Here is a 17,002-nt window from a genome sequence, read left to right as displayed (position 1 = left end):
TGAAATATTTCTTTATATTCTCAAATGTGAAAGTAAAAATCGTCCAACCACTTTGTACAAATCTACATAAATGATTTTATCGAGATGGCAATTTCTGGTGTGAAAAATTGACAAGCCAAAGGCAGAGCGACAAGCAGGACGATTTTCTTTTCAGAAAAAACATTTTGTCATCCGATGTTTCAGATAATCTTTGGTAGCAATTACTGGATATCTTGTTTTGTTCATATCGTTTTTGGAGATTAGCGCTGTCATCGTGATAATTTGCAGCCACATAGGGTATTACTGCTTGCCATCTTGTTTCGCGCTATCAAAAGTAAACGTCTGAAGCTAAGCTGGTCTGGCGCCTCAATTTGGCACATGGGTGACGCGTTAACCCAGCGCAGAAATGTCAATGTTAGTGGAAAATCCAAAACAAGAATTCCCCATGACTGTACGTAGCTTACCTGCAGCACGCCGCCTCCTTGACTACCAGGCGCGTTGTGATGGAAACATGACGGCAGACCAATCATCTTTGCTGTTTCGAAAAAAGAAAATAATTGTTGTGCTCTTCCTTTCTTAGGCCATAAAGAGGGGGGTGGTCTATTTCAATGTTGATTCTGAGCAACGCGAATAGCAAGTGTGAGAATCAAGCATTATGTATCATAAGTTTCATTTGAATAGCTTGACCACAACATCACTTAATTGGATTGTTGAAGTTTTCTTTTTAATGAGTATGCAAAGTTTAACACCTCCCATCATGCCCATGTAGAGTCAGTGACGTCAGTGTCCATTGTTTCGTAGATTACCATCTGGACAGGATGGATGAATATAGTTGGCAAAATATTCATAATATGTGTAACAGTGGTATGGGTTTTTTCAGTCGAAGTGAGATCACATTGGTCGACTGATTGGTCTTTTGGATCGACGCATCAGCTTCCAGCGATTTCTTAAACACCACTGTTCAGTGCATAATATTAATGGTAAGATTATGCCTAGCGCTAAATACTTGCATTAAATAGGCATACATGGTCATAAGTTATCAGAGAAACATAGGCCTACTGGTTAAAAAAGTTCATCCGCCACTTTTGCCTTGCTGTGTCAGGAGAATCCCAGAAACAGTTTATTTTCGTTTAACCTTATAACATTTATTCCCAATCAAATGACCTATTTAAATCAATTGTTTTAATCTGTGGTCAAGATGTCACACGATCACTATCGGCGTTGGGTTCATTATTCACCTTGAAATGTCAAGAAATTACAACAAGCAAATTCTTCATTCGCTCACTGATCGGTCTATTTCGGAAACTTCAGGAAGATAACGATCTTGTGTGCAAATGTGTATTGAATAAATGACTAAATTTCAGGCTTTGCAGTTGAATATAATACAGTAAAATGCAAATTGTCAGCCATATTGCTTGATGTAGATCACATTAAATATGAGAGGTCAAGCGAGGTCACTCACCCAGCCAATCCATCACGATCACCTCTAGCTCTGTACATGCCGGACTGGAAGCCTGCCAATCAGCACAAAACATACATATTTTAATACACCACATGATTTGAGTTTGCCATAGCTGGTACAAGCTCTCTGCTTATTGTGACCATGGAGCTAGATCTAGCTCCATGTTGTGACCCAGGCGCCATATTGGAAATGTCAGCGGATTTGCTGCTGGTCAACTAAGGGTCAACAGTTTGTCACTGATTGTCTTTCCCGTTCAAGACATTTCATGACTTTTCAGAGGCCATCCACCGTTCAAAGAACAATTTACTCTTTGTTGGGACAGCTTGTGAATTGGCGATTTAACATCCGTCTGAGCTAAAAAAATTATGTGTCGTCACCATGGGACTCCTTAACTTAACGACAAAACACTGGGCGCGCGTAAACGTGTGTTGATACAAGCCAGATCGTTTTCCCGCGCTTTCCAAAGCGTTACCTGGAGGTTACCCCTCGGGGGACACATTAAAAGCCCGGGTCTTGCCATAAGGAGAGTTGAGTTGGTACAGTTCTTTTTAAAAAACCCAGCCAACATCAATTTAAAGCTAATGGAGTAGAAAGAAAGGTTTTTCATGAAAATGTCAAACCGTTTACGCAAATACGAGCAAGCTTTACCTTCTGTAAAATTTCTGACGCTCGTGAAAGTCTGATTAAAATCGCAGATATTTTTTATCTTCCTCGGAAATTTAATGATGCAGTAAGCCACTACAATATCGTTTTGTGAACATTGTATGTAGGACGTTATCTAGAAATTCTCACATTGTAGTAGACAGAGGCAGCATTTTCATTTCATCCTTTCTGAAATATTTTCTTGTGATTCGCTTTCTTGGAGCTCCTGTCAGGAATTTAAATAAACATTTAACTCCCGGAACAATGAGATGATCAAATTCACGATGTTAATGATCTTGACTTTTCTCATTGTTATAGAGTATCATAGAAAGGAGACGGGACTGATGGACAGGGTCATGTGATCTGATAGCGTTTTCATCTCTTCATTTGAATTTGAATGCTTTGGAATCGAGAAGTATTCAAAGTCAGTGGCGACGAAGGAAAGGGAGAAAAATTAAAGAAGCGATCAAAGCGGTGGTCAATTTCAAGCATTAATTCACACGATACAGATCACGTTGAAAGTGAAAGCGACGGCAGAACTCGCGATGATTGAGTCAAATATTGACTATCGATGTCGCGCTTTCGTGGCGGAAGTGTCATTTGTAGAAATCACCGAGCCAAATGTCAAGATGTGTTTGAAACGCGTTTGCTCAAAGGCAATTCAACAGACACATCCAGCAATTGACTTCCTTCGTTAAGTTTAAATACACATCATTGACGTATTGACACCGATGGCCCGCGCATTCATGGATGCTTGCCGAAGTATATTACAGTTACTCAATGTAATTTCACCATCCATCGACAAAAAAAAATTACGGAAAATTGCCAGTCATAAGAGCGTGACCGGTTGACAGGTATCTGCGCCGGCGTTGCCATGGCGAGAATTGTGGAGAGTACTTACCCATGTAAAACCAAGACAGCCAATAGCATCAGCTAACATATCGCCAAGCAACGAGGGACAGGAATTCAAGGCCGGGAAGTATGCATGCATATGCGGGCTCTGCCAATGCGTTATCTGTGGGAATGAAGACAAAATTTGTTTGAAATAAGTAAGAAAAATCATTGATGCTGGCTGGGATGGAATATAGAAAATCTGGATTAGAGTATTGTGAGGGTACTATTGGAAGATCGCATTCCAGTGGGCTCTCGCGAATTAAGTTTCATCACCTGAATCTAGATCCTTTTGTCTGGTTCATTTACGTTGCCTATCAGTCACATTGAGTTGTTTAATTTTCTGACACTATAAACCGATATAGACACTTAAATGGTACAATTCATTCATTAAAGCTAACCGATTATCTTACTGATAAGTTGACATGTGTGTTCAATGAACGTATTTCGCTTAAATCTTCATATTAAAGCCCTACTAGCTGTAACTCTTTAAATTTGTTGACCTCAAAATGTCTTCCTATTCTCTCCTCGTTTTCTCTGAATTCTACCCTCTGAAGGGATATGGGCTTTTACTGCATTAGGAAACCATTTCTTTTGTTAAACATTTGACAAGTAAATTTAAATTTCAATAGTTATTTTGATTTCCCGCCATTTCCAAAAATTGGTAATATTACAAAGGAAACAGAACATATAACACAGTTGAAAACATTCACCCCTAAGCATACATTGTCTACTCTTTGCAGTTACGTGAAGATTTCAGTGCAAAACTGCGATAAATATTTGGGCAAACATTCAATCGCAGTGTAATCTCTATCTTGTTCAAAATTGCACATACAGTCCCGGCTGGTAGTTAACAATAAGTGTAAACACGCACCTAAAGTAGTACATTCTCACAAACTTATTTTAGTTTGAAAGTAAAATCATAAAAATAATGCTAAAAGATAAGCTAGAGGGGCTGTAATTACGGCGCAATGGTGGAGTAATATTCATATCTTGTCGGCGTCGAATTTTATTTTTCCTCTAGTCCATCAACACCAACAAGCATACCATGCAAGCAGAACCGAGACCTAAAACTGCAAAAATCTCGATGCCCTTGGCTCCCTTTACATGATCAACAGCGTAAAATTGTAATTTTATTTGATCTTGTCAAATGTCTATAGTACGGTGAAATACCAAGTACCTGTCTAGCAAACAGTGCAGTGTATGCAACATGCAATGTGATTGTAACCAAGTGACTTCTAAGGAGGAATACAATTTAGATGTCAAGAACAACATTGGACATTTGAACACATATGTACAAATTTTATCTGCAAAAACACTACGCATCTCGATATGATTTTGCGAATTGAACAAGAAACTGTAATTTACAGAACAAAATTTATCGAAATACATTTAACGTTTACAGCTTAAGGTCGCACACAAAGTATTTTTCCGCAAATCACCTTCTTTAATTTTATCATTCAAACAAGGAATATAGAAACGATAACACAAGGTTTGCTGATCCTTCATCTTTCTCTGTCTGCAAGAGCTGATATTACAAGGCGATATGATTTAATTTTCTGAATTGATCTAGTTTCGTGACACATACATGACCTTGACTTTTTGGCGTGGAAAACCGTAAATAGTTCATTGCCAATGAACAAAAAATAGTTCATTAATTAACTTCCCTCCCCTGACATCAGCGAGGGAAGAGGGAGAACGATACCTTGTAAACAGAAAATTGTTGTGACATGCGCACCTAACCAACGCCCTATATACTGAAAAGATGTACGAATATCGGCTAACAGCCGATAAATGAGAGATATTTACTCAAGTCATCACAAATATAAGAAAAATACTCAATGACACATTATCTTCTGAACGTTTGTCGTACTTCAGAAACCGCATGCGCAGTGAACTTACTCCAGGCATAATGACCCTCTCAATGTCTCGGAAGATGTCTTCCCACTTCTCGCCTTGGGGTGGCGCTTCCTGTGGCATCAAGTCTCGCATATAACCAGGTTGCACATCGGGAAACACGTTGCGTAGCTTTACAGTTTGCAGGTAGTCTGCGATATAGTCGACCATCTCCTTACCTAATTTGCATAAAAGTAGAAAACAATTATCATAGCTACTGAGAAATTGCAATCATCATTCTACTTCAGAATTTATCACACTTTGGCGTATTGCACCGTGTAACTCTACCAGAACATGTGCTTTGCGTTAAGGTAGAACACGCCTCGGGGACAGATATTCGGACTCTCAAACTTTTACAATTCTTTTCTGATCTTCCACTTGTGGGGGTTCAGATTCGAAAAATTTGTTGGCGCTGCTCTTTGGAATGCTGATTTGGATCAAACGGTTTCACTTTCTTCTCAAATTTCATTCTCTGAAGAAATTTGAATGTACCACAGGTACATTATCAATTGTCTCAAGTATGAAAATACGAACTGCCAGGTATCTTAGCATATGTTTAAAATTCTGAAATGACGTCACACAGATATTACTGACTGTCTGCAGCTTTGACTCAACCACACAACTTATTTACTTTTGCCTTAAGGTAGAAAGCACTTCGGGGACAGATATTCCGACTCTGAAACTTTTTCAATTCTTTTCTGATCTTCCACTTGTGGGGATTCATTTTAATGCTCTTGGTGTAAGAAACTTTTCAGCGGCTAATTTTCCAAAAATCGAAAAAAATATTCTTCTCCATAGAGATAACACAGGAATGGTGGCCATTTTGAATATTAAATATGGGTAAATCTTGGGTTATTTGCTTCTCTTGTACAGAAATTTGCACTGTGACCCCCGATTTTATTCTTAACTTTGAAAGAAGAATGGTTGAAAGATTCCTTACGGAAAGTTTGAGCAAAAGTTTAAGTCTTTCACTTTCGAGGCGCATACTACCTTAACCGTTCTCAGTAAGACATAGGTGGGATTTTACAGGCCGACATTGACTCTTTCATGTCGTTAACATTAACATATCACTTACAGTTTTATAGCTAGTACCTGCTCTATAAGGTTGTGAGGCTACTAGTTTAGAATCAGAAGCAATAATGCATACACCGAGTGTAGTACATTAGGAGTTTTACAGTGCACACGGCACATTTTCTTTACAATGAGGCTATATCCCATACCAACGACTTTATTTGTACGCCGGTGCTGCATACTGAGCGATAAACGCCCCAACATATGTTGGAAATAGCGTACACAATTTTAGCCAGTGAAAGAATCAATAAAGTTCAAAGCCTCGTTTTCATCCCAAGTTACTAAATGCAGCAAAAGTCCGTATATGAAAAGAGTTGCTATTTGTGAACAGTGCCGGATTTGATTTAACAGTTTCGGAAAATCCTCATCCGGGATAACTACGAGGGGAACGACAAGCTGACGTATCGGATATCACAATGGGGTCTCGGATATCCTGAGATACCGGAATATGCGACACAAATTAGTGATGGTCCTCATTTCGTTCATTATATTTAGTCCTTTACGATTAGCTCTTTAATGATGTATACCAACATCGACGTTTGTTTTGAAGTTTAATCGACAAAGGTTTCAAGGCAAGAAGTTGACCTTCGCAAAAATCCTTTCAAAGTACACACTGGATCAGCAACTGTCGTAATATATTTAGATTTGATAAACCAACGTGTATTTAAGAAATCTGCACATACTCATTCGTGTTTACGATAGACCCTCACGCAACAACAACAATAAAAAAAATTGCTTTTTACTGCATCTCTTAAAGAAACTGCAACATGACAAGATTGTTTCACGCGACATCACGATATAAGCACGTATAGTGATTTAATTAACCTTAACATGATGTTATTTTTCCGTCTATGTATCCGTACGCGTAATGTAACGTGTCGTCCTTTCCCGAACAGATCGTCAAAATTCCTCAACATGTAACTGAGTAAAAACTAAATGACGCAACATTTGTACAACCTGGACATTAAACGGTGTATATTGCAATTCTGTCGTTTGGTGAAACGAAATAAAATAGAGTATTTGAAGATTTGCAACTCGTGTCACGTGATGATTATGAAGACGATAGCAATCAAAGGCATGCGGTTTATTTTAGGGGTCTTAACTTTCAAAGTCTCTTCACTTTCAAAGTCTCTCTCTCTCTCTCTCTCTCTCTCTCTCTCTCTCTCTCTCTCTCTCTCTCATCACACACACAATCTCTCTCTCTCTCTCTCTCTTTCTCTCTCTCTCTCTCTCTCTCTCTCTCTCTCTCTCTCTCTCTCTCTCTCTCTCTCTCTCTCTCTCTCTCTCTCTCTCTCTCTCTCTCTCTCTCTCATCATATCGGTGGATTCTTTCGTCCAGTAATCTGATTTTCACGTGAATGCATTAAACTCGAGTAATAGGTACCATATGTGTATAAAAACTGAATATATATATATATATATATATATATATATATATATATATATATATATATATATATATATATAATAAATATAATATATATATATATATATAATATATATATATATATATATATATATATATTATATATATATATTGGCTTTTTGTTAATAACATTAGAGCTTCATACATTGCATGAAAAAACACAAGACTTAGTCTGTTCAGTAAGGAGAATTAAGAGTCTGGAAAGTTTAAAGATTTTCACAAAAGTAAAATGTCGCAAACGCGGCAGTTGAGATATATCCAAACACTGATTTTACGTTTTAAATCTATTCCCTTTGCCGCCATATTGAATCGAGATTAGACTGAAGTCTCTCAAAGTCTAGTCTGTTGTTAGGATAGGTATGTCGTGACTGCAATTTGTCAAATGTGAAAATACGGAAGAAATTACATCGTCATACGCCCTGAATAGCCATGCAATATGCTCTTTACACATGTCAGCCTACTTGTCCGTTGTGAACACTCAGTCGCTCTTATTGTACGACAAAATATGACTTAATAGCTGGTTATTACTGGGCCTGCTCTGGGCCATTTCGACGAAGAGACATCTCGCAGAAGACAGGGCTTTACACTCAAACTCTCTGGAATATTTTCAGCCTTACAAAGTATTATCTGCCTACAGTGCAGAGAGGTACTATGTCAGAGAGAGAGTATTACGGATGATATCAGATCGTTCCAGCGGATGACGACATAATAAGTAATGTACAAAGAAAGTCGCGACCTTAGAATGCATCGTCTGTCAAATGGTGAAGTAGTGTTCCGTTGAATAGTCAAAACAAGCAGTCTGTAGACAGAACTGAAAGAACTCTTTTTGTAAACTCATTTCTGTTTTGGAATAAAGATTTGATACGGTGATAGACAGGGTTCATGTGTACCTCATAAGAATAACCGTGTCCAGATTCGATCAGCATTTTAGAATAGGAACAAAGATCAGCCCTGGCTTAGTGATACATTTTCAAATTTAACAGTAAACTTTTGGGTGAAGCATAGGTCAGTATAGCTTGCGGAGAGTAAATTTTCGATCGCTGAGACCATAGGCATAGTGCGCGCGTAGTGACACAATTTTGTGTATTCAGTTAATCACTCATTCGCTTGATGTATTCCTACTCGTTGAAAGTGAGACCGAAACATTCGTATCCGCCTAAGCGATTTGCATTTTCACATTTAAGGTAGTATGCGCCTCCAAAGTGAAAGACAAACTTTTGCTCAAACTTTCCTGAATGAAATTTTCAATCATTCTCTTACCAAATCAATGATAAAAATCTGGGGTCACCGTGCAAAGTTTGGAACTAGAGAAACAAATTACCCAACATTTTGCGATATTCAAAATTCAAAATGTCCGCCATTCATGTGTTAACTTCATAGAGAAAATTAAATTTCGGATTTTCGAAAAACTAAGACGATGGGAGTTTTTCTTTCTCCAAGAGCTTTAAAATGACCCCCCACAAGTGGTAGATCAGAGAAGAATTGAAGAAATTTGAGAGTCCGACTATCTGTCCCCGAGGCGCGTTCTACGTTAATCGGATTTTTACGGCGACTGTGGATTTTTATATGACAAACGTCAAACTACCAGCAATAGATCAAGATTATATTGACATTCATAGACATCAACGACAGATATGTTAGTGCACGACCGAAAATACCACACCAGTGCAAAATTTTCCAAATTGAAACATTTTAAGCCAATCTATATATAATATATATATATATATATATATATATATATATATATATATATATATATATATATATATATATATATATATCGCTGGGAATGAGATCTTCCTATTGAAAAGTAACTTGTAATATTTGCAAAAGCTATTTCACTTTGAATAGAATTCTATTGTTGAGGAATTCTGCAATTAATTCTCGAATATATTCATCATTGATTGATAGATATTGACAAGTTAAGGGTCTAAAATACACCAAATTGGTTGATAAACAATTAACCAACGTTGAAGGTTGTATGATAACGAAAACGGCTGAAACCTAGCTTCAGACATTCTGCGCGCCTATTAAAAACCTTGAAACTATTTTGCGTGCGAATATAACAATATCTTTATAATGCAATCGTTTCATCATTGTCTACATCAAGTTCTGATATACCTGTAAAAACACCAGGCAAGCGCACTGACGTTGAACACAAACCTGGAAAACAAAATGCCATTAGTTTTGGCCCATTTGATTTGGATTGCGTGTGATATATTATCTCAAAGTGGCAGGAAGTCAAAATGAGATTTAGGGACGGAAATGATTCTTAAAGTGGCGGATTGATGGCCAACACGCCAGCAGATGGTACGGTGTTAAAAGTGAAGATATTGCGATACGATGTGTTCAGACTGTTCTCAGCGAATGTTCCATGTAGCGATAGCAAGATTTTCACAATCATAAGCCTAGATTTCACAGATATAGCAATTTGCCGCACAAAAGATGACAAAACTCTGAAGTAGAAAATCCTCGCCTGGATCTTCGCGTGCAAGATTTTCTCTAGGTCAAAGTTCATTGAGTTAACAAGTATCATGTTTCACCCTGAAATAACTTGACAACGCTTCTAATGTAACCAGCTTAAATTTAAAATTGACCCTGGCCTAATATTGTTTTCAGACCGGCATGAGATGTTTATTACTCTACTTCGCTATATTCATGTATTTGATCTTGTATCTCCGTCAGTATCTGATACTTGTTGCAAATGCATACAGGTTTGAGGAATCAGCAACGCTTGTAAATATTTATACTAAATAAATGTTATTTTCTTCAACAACGCAAGTTAAAATGTTTTGATTCGGCGCAAATATTATTACTCTTTTTTGAAATGAACTAGGCACTGCTCCTTTTTAAATAAATTGAACTATCAACGGTATTGTTATCCATTCTTGTCTAATTTGCATCTTCTTTTGCAGTGACCCTTGACCTTCGAATTGGTCTGTTATATTCAAATAAGAATCCCACTGTTCCATTCCGCATTCAGAACCCTTCAGTAACGAAGAACGCCTAGCTTATTGCTTGTTCGAGTAATTTGCTACGACCTGAATAAGTTACACAATAGTGTGTCCTCGTGATATTTTTGCTCGTGAAAACCTTGATACCCTTGAAATATTTTCGAAAGAATTATAATTAGCCTTTCCTTGGGTCATCTCGACATTCCAGTGCCAGGTACCTAGATATTCGAATGTCAGTTACCTCGTCGTTATAAATTTGGACATTCCATGGTGATTCCTTTGAAGTTAATGATAGGCGTGGCTTTCATGTTTCATAAGAATATATGCAAATAGCCGGTGACATAGCAACGGTGACAGAATAACTTTGATATTCACCTTTCCATTTTGACAAAACGTGGCAAGTATAGAGTGAAGAGGTATTCTGCCAAAAGAACACGGCATGTATTTCCGTATTTCCTGAAACACGTGTAACGTTCACTTCACGCCCAGATACCCCACTAGATGTGTAACCAGCTATGTGGTGTGAAAAAGGGAGGGGAGGCTTGACAATAGGTTGCCATTATCACATTGTTGTAACGATAGAATAATGAGATTTTTGGTGATGGCTTTGACTCTGTAGGCAATACACACAACATCACTGTATACACTGTATAAGTATTTACTTGATTGATTGATTGATTGAGAGAGAGAGAGAGAGAGAGAGAGAGAGAGAGAGAGAGAGAGAGAGAGAGAGAGAGAGAGAGAGAGAGCTCACACGCATAAATTCAAATTATGACAATTATTATCTGTTGGTTTTCGTCTTCATAACCAAGATGTCAAACAATAAGAAAACGACAATCAAAATATGCGTTCGCTGCCTCTAAGAAGTCTATAATTGGAAATGACACCGCTACAGTGAATGTGTAATCCATGTGATTACGATTAGCAGACTACTTGTCATGGAAACAAAAGTAGAAGTACTTCCGGAAGCGAGCATTCCCTCTTCACAAACTACTCAATTATTGATGACGTGGTTCCGGTTATGAAGGGAATGTGAAATGACGGCGAGGCTGACGCACGGCCTTTCAAGCGGAAGGATGTGTTCAATGGATTAGACTGCTCGTTTGGGTTATGTATGAGCCTCCATTTTATGAATGGAAGATTTTCAATTATTAAACGGCGAATCGAGGAAGCCAACCATCATGATTTGTACACTCAACCACGGACTGCTTCAGATGGAAGAACAGGTGCACACGATGACGTAAGCATATAATAACATCCATGCCGTGTTTGTTGAGATATTTTGCGCACGTACAAGTCGCGCCATAAAAAGATCGTTCTTTCGCAATCTTTGACATTTGTCAATTTTATGTTTTGATTGTTTTTGTCAGTGTGATCTTTTTCGAATGACACGACGGAAGATTCAAATTAAGAGAATTTCTCTACATTTGCTGTAAATAGAAATGATTTTTTGAATCCGGACGCAAACCATATGCATATCATTACCTATTTAATGATGGTTGACCATTTACAATGTTCAATTGGTGGGACAGAAATACAAGTCAGTAACAACACCGACAGAAAGCATTTCCAAGCACCAAGAATTCTCACATATTTGTAACCTCACATTATCGTGGAGTATAGCGCTAGGAAAGGATTGTTGCCTACCAAGGTTATGCGAACGTCAAAAATAAAAGTTTTGAATTTATGGCCATTCTTTGCTGAAGAAAATTTTGCATTACAATCGAAAAACCCCAGACACAACTTTGCAATCTATACTTGACAATAGAAACCGTTTTTTCCATAAACTCGTCGAATTCGTCAAATTCAAAATGGCGTCCATTGTCCATATTAATTTTGTAGTGAAACAAATTTTAGATTTTCATAAGAACATGCTGATTGAAATTGACTTTTAAAGGCTCGAATTTTCAAAATATTATTCAATAAAAGCTTTAGACGACCAGGATTTGTAAACTTGTAAGCTTCCGAATGCCAGCCCTAGGGTGCACTTTACGTCGATTAAATGATAGTCTGGACTTTAAATTGTGTGCTGAAATTTTACACCATTCTCAGCCGGCGGGAACGGACAGGGCAAGCGAATTTGTACAGCAGTATGGAAGAGGTCAGCAGACTATAGTTTCACACATTTTGACACTCTCATCGGACATCAAGGTAAATTAATGATCATCCCCCATTCAGAAATGAGAGAAGAAAAAATAATTAAAAAGGTGAGAAGATTTGTTTGAATATTCTATAAAGGAAGTGGTGTGAGTCTTGGACGCTTTTGACTAACGTGGGCGGTGTCATCAATTTTTGTTCCGTAGCTGGTCGGTTGACTTTTGAGAATTGAAGGGGCCATGCGAGTATTCAAATTCAGCTTCAAAAATCTGATTTTTGTCTCTCAATGTAGTTCATGATATAAATATCATCTGACGAAAATGTTTAATGTTTACTGAACAATGTACAAAATACCGATTGACGGGTATGCAGTCAACTATCGATCAACCGATATTGCAAAATGTAATCCTTAAATGGTTTTGGTAATTACAACCCAAGGGTTGAAATTCTACCGACTAATGCTAATCACCAGTTGATTTACGTTTGGAGGTGGTAATTGAAAGTGTTAAATGGTCAACAACGTTCATTGTTCATTGCTCTAAAGCTGAAACACATAAGCGAAATTCACGCTTCTTACGTAAATGAAAAAGTCACTCAATTACTCGATAAAAAGTTAAATTCATAATCATTATGACGAAATGTTAGTAATGACAGACTAGTGATTCATCTACTCGTCCCGAAATTCACAAATATTCAACGATGATATTCTGACGATTTAGACATGAACATCTGTCCTCTAAAATTGCAAACTAAATTTTTGCAAATTTTTTGTTCCAATAAATTTATCTAGGGTAACTGACACTACTAAATAGAAAATAGCTTTCGGAACGAAACTTCATTGGCATTTATCTTTCAAAATAAAGGAAAAAAGATAGAAGCTAAAATGAAAATTTGCAGTACAAAAACAATTTATCGACAATTCAAATTCAAAATGGCGGTCATTCTCTCTCATAGTACAATAAGAAAAACTATCCTGATTAATGAAATATGAAAATCATGGCGTATAAAATTTATCTAAAATGTTCCCGTACCAGAACTTGGCCGCAAAAAAATCATCAAACAGCTCTGAATTCCAATATCTGCCTCCAAGGCAAATTCTTCCATTAAACAAAATTCGAATGCTTTCAGTGTGCACACACATCATATTCTCAATATGGCCTAACTAAAAAATTTGGTTACATTGATGGTTCATGGTGCCTATTCCAGTGTGATCATATATTGCTTTTCATTATCCGTATGTTTCTTTAGTTTTCGCTCGGCTGTCATCTATGGTGAGATGGCTTTCATTGTTTCCCCATGTGGTCGCTGGAAATCTTGTCAGTGAAATTCAGTTTAAATAAGATTTTTTCAGTAAAAGCGACTTTCTAAGCATTCATGCCTTTTCCAATATACACGAATGAACACGTATTTGTCATAAGAATGATTTTCTATTTTGTCATTACCTGGGCTGGATCAAAAATGTGAACAATCTGCAGACCGTACAATCTGACAGGAGTAATATGTTCCTTTAATAAAATGTCGATGAAAAGTAAATTTTGTGTGTATTGTTGAGGTCGTGGCATGGAGCTCACCTGCTGTTATGCATACCGATAACCACACGAAGCGACCTGTGTTAGAGGCCCTGTCAACTTAAGCAAACTTAAATGAATACTTAGGGCTCAATTCTTCGTAATTTGCTGTAAGTTAATGCGCATCGCGGGTGAAGTAACGAGAACTTTCACTATAGAGAACATTCACCGCATACAGAATGGCGGATTGATACATTAGTGTGCACCTATTGTAATCCGTCAAAATGACCGGTCAGTTGTTGCTTTGCTGAAGTAGGTCTGTTTTTCGACCTCTGACTGTTTTGAAGAATGAAATATCGCCTTTTTGAGAAAATGGAAGAGAAATAACAAAATTTCATCCCTTGAGAAGAAAACCAGGCAATGAGTTTGTAAAAGTGTCCCTCATTAAGATACTTTAACGTGAACTTATTTATGATAATAAAACTTTGGCTGCCAAAGCGCAAATTTACGCTGCTGGAAATTTTATGGCTATAAAGTCAAGAGAACGTGTTATTTCATTTCGAGTGGATTTTGATCGGAAATTATCTACAAACGCTGTGATATTTTAGATTGAGAAGGACTTTAGAAAAGATTTCAGAAATTGTTGCTGTCAGCACCTGTTATTAGAAATCATCTTAAATCGTTTTTCTGGTTCATTCGTATGAAAATAACAGGAGAACTTACGCGTCCGTATTTTTCATCCAATTTTTATATAAATGTGTTATGGAATTCTTTCGCTTACACACAATACGCAATCACAGTATACGATTGATTAATACAGTAACTGTTGATCAGCTGTTTGACGGAACCATCGAGAGTATGTTTTCGGAATGAATCGAAAGAACTGATGGTAAGATGGTATTACAATATCCGAGATTTGTCAACGCCTTCGCGAACTCTAATTGCCCAGGCCGCTTTCAATGACACTGATATGGAGGCTAAGGCTTGAAATCGTTATTGTATGGTGATGTGGCTTCAGGTTAATTATACATTTTCACGCGCTGTACTGTAATTGTTGACTGTACAGTGTACACATGTTTCTGTTTCCACAGCATGGCATTGTGGATGTGTAAATCCAAAATTATTTTAAAACAACCTCGAACACCGAAAGAGCAAAATAAGAAGTGGATAAACAGGATGTTCATGAAATGTTTGATGGAAAATATCTTACCTCCTACGCACTCAAGAACGTTTTGATAAGAAGCATGCTAAATCCCAATTATTCACATTATACAGAGCTTCATATATAGAATAGGATAAAAAAACACCATTAAGTCTTGCGGAGAAAGAGTTTATTTGCTCTCCACACCATGCTGAATAACAATTTTTTTGAATAATAAATCTTAGTCGTAGAAAATTGACTAGATTTGGTTACGGCTATACGGAATACGAACTTGCACCAGACTTTGGTGAGTCTTCTCGAACTGGACAAGATTGTGACTTTCATCCTTTGAGCGCTGTAATTTTCTCCCGCTAAAATTTTAGTGCAAAGTTTTACCAATCTTTATGAATTTTTCAATAATCTTTTAATAATTTCGGACCAAGGGGACATCACTTGTCATTTGCTAAAGTTTTTCTCAAAATTTTGGCAAAAATCTGAGAAAAAATGACTAGGGTTTATTTTATAAACGGGACAAAAATGTACTTTGGCGCTCAAAGGGTTAATCGATCGACTTGTGCGGTCATAAACTGATTCCATTAGCTGACCTAGTAGGAGGTTATTTTGTCTGTAGCGGACTATTTTTGATCTATTTTTGAAGTAGACCTCAGTAGACATAAAGGCGAGATAATATGTTTCAGTTGAAACGGTACACCTTATTGAAATTCAAAAGCGAACGACAAGCTTCGCACGGAACGATTGGCGGGCAGAAAAGGCGCGAAAAGAGTGACAGTGTTATTCTATTAACGGGTCAAAAATTTAATGGCCATCACTGGCTTCGCGTTGCACAGTGTCGACGCTATACATAAGACCACAATGGCGCGAACAGAACTGTCAGAAAGTGAAGGGAAATTTTTGTTCGAAAGCTGACTTCAGCCCTTCAGACATTCATGGTTCAACAAACAAAATCAATATGCCATGCCTTGCATGCCGACGAATCGAAAATCTTTACGTATTCAATGTCTTGTTCAAGGAAGTCGAAGTTGCGCTCCTTACAACAAAACAAATACGTACAGGCTTGAAATATTTGTTCTGTCGCTACATTATGACAGGACTGGGGGTCAAGGGACTTTATTTTAAATGAAAGTTGCACGGTTTATGTCGAAAATGTGTATCTCAAAGAAATTTCAGGAGAACGGGCACGGCTTCTAGAATAGGGTTCACGGAAATAGTGACAGCCATACAAACCCCGACCTAGCTAGAAAAACCTGCCGACCCTGTACATTTTTTTTCGCATTTTCGAAAAAATAGTTTATTCTCTAAACTCTACAGTTATTTTATGGGTTTTAACCAACGCAAATAAAAATAATTAAACAATTTTCTCCGACCTACGTACACTAATTTTCGGAGTCATATTACCTGAAACGAACATACTTTTTTTATTTGGCATAGAAATAATGCAACTATGTGATACACGGTGAGACACAGGGGATGAGGAATAGAAAATAAGTAGTTTGAGAGATGGAAGACAAAAAGAGGAGTTTGGGGATGAGTGACTCGAATATAAACGGAGGGGCTATGTAAATGATAAACGGGAAAGTAGTGAAACAATCGTCATTCGGGGAGAGACAGCCACGGGGGACGAAACAAAGACATATGCATACAGGACAGGCCTTAGTGAATACGCCCCAAGAGCTTTGTGTCACAGCGTTTCAACAAACACAACAGACACTTCTCGCATTGCTGTGTCGCTCTTTTTTCTGTCCAAACAGTGAAAGTGACAATCGAAGGCGATATTCAGAGCTCCATTGTGACATTTTTGTTATTAAAATGATGAATGAAAAAAAAATCACCAGAACGGAAGGGACGGATTTCCAATCATAACACACAAAGATGAGATCTGTTTAAATATTGACACAACAATGCAAATTGATATGTC

At 37.4% G+C, this 17,002-nt stretch overlaps 1 protein-coding gene and 1 long non-coding RNA gene across 2 annotated transcripts in view; both read right to left on the bottom strand.

The window, feature by feature from the left end:
• Positions 1–17,002, bottom strand: part of LOC139124946 (uncharacterized) — a 477,972-nt gene that overhangs the window by 284,039 nt on the left and 176,931 nt on the right. The gene's annotated exons all lie outside the window — the stretch shown is intronic.
• LOC139124896 (aromatic-L-amino-acid decarboxylase-like) overlaps positions 1–17,002 on the bottom strand; it is a 60,743-nt gene that overhangs the window by 16,508 nt on the left and 27,233 nt on the right. Inside the window, exons 2-5 of the mRNA XM_070691004.1 lie at positions 4,877–5,049; positions 2,985–3,098; positions 1,442–1,493; positions 444–514 (exon numbers count right to left, since the gene is read on the bottom strand). Of these exons, the coding sequence (XP_070547105.1) occupies positions 444–514; positions 1,442–1,493; positions 2,985–3,098; positions 4,877–5,049 (410 nt within the window). The remainder of the gene's footprint in view (positions 1–443; positions 515–1,441; positions 1,494–2,984; positions 3,099–4,876; positions 5,050–17,002) is intronic.

This window comes from Ptychodera flava, assembly GCF_041260155.1.
Source record: "Ptychodera flava strain L36383 chromosome 23 unlocalized genomic scaffold, AS_Pfla_20210202 Scaffold_24__1_contigs__length_23054250_pilon, whole genome shotgun sequence".
Classification (NCBI taxonomy): Eukaryota; Metazoa; Hemichordata; class Enteropneusta; family Ptychoderidae; genus Ptychodera; species Ptychodera flava.
The sequence above is the reverse complement of the archived record's forward strand: the minus strand, read 5'-3'. Positions and strand labels throughout refer to the sequence as shown.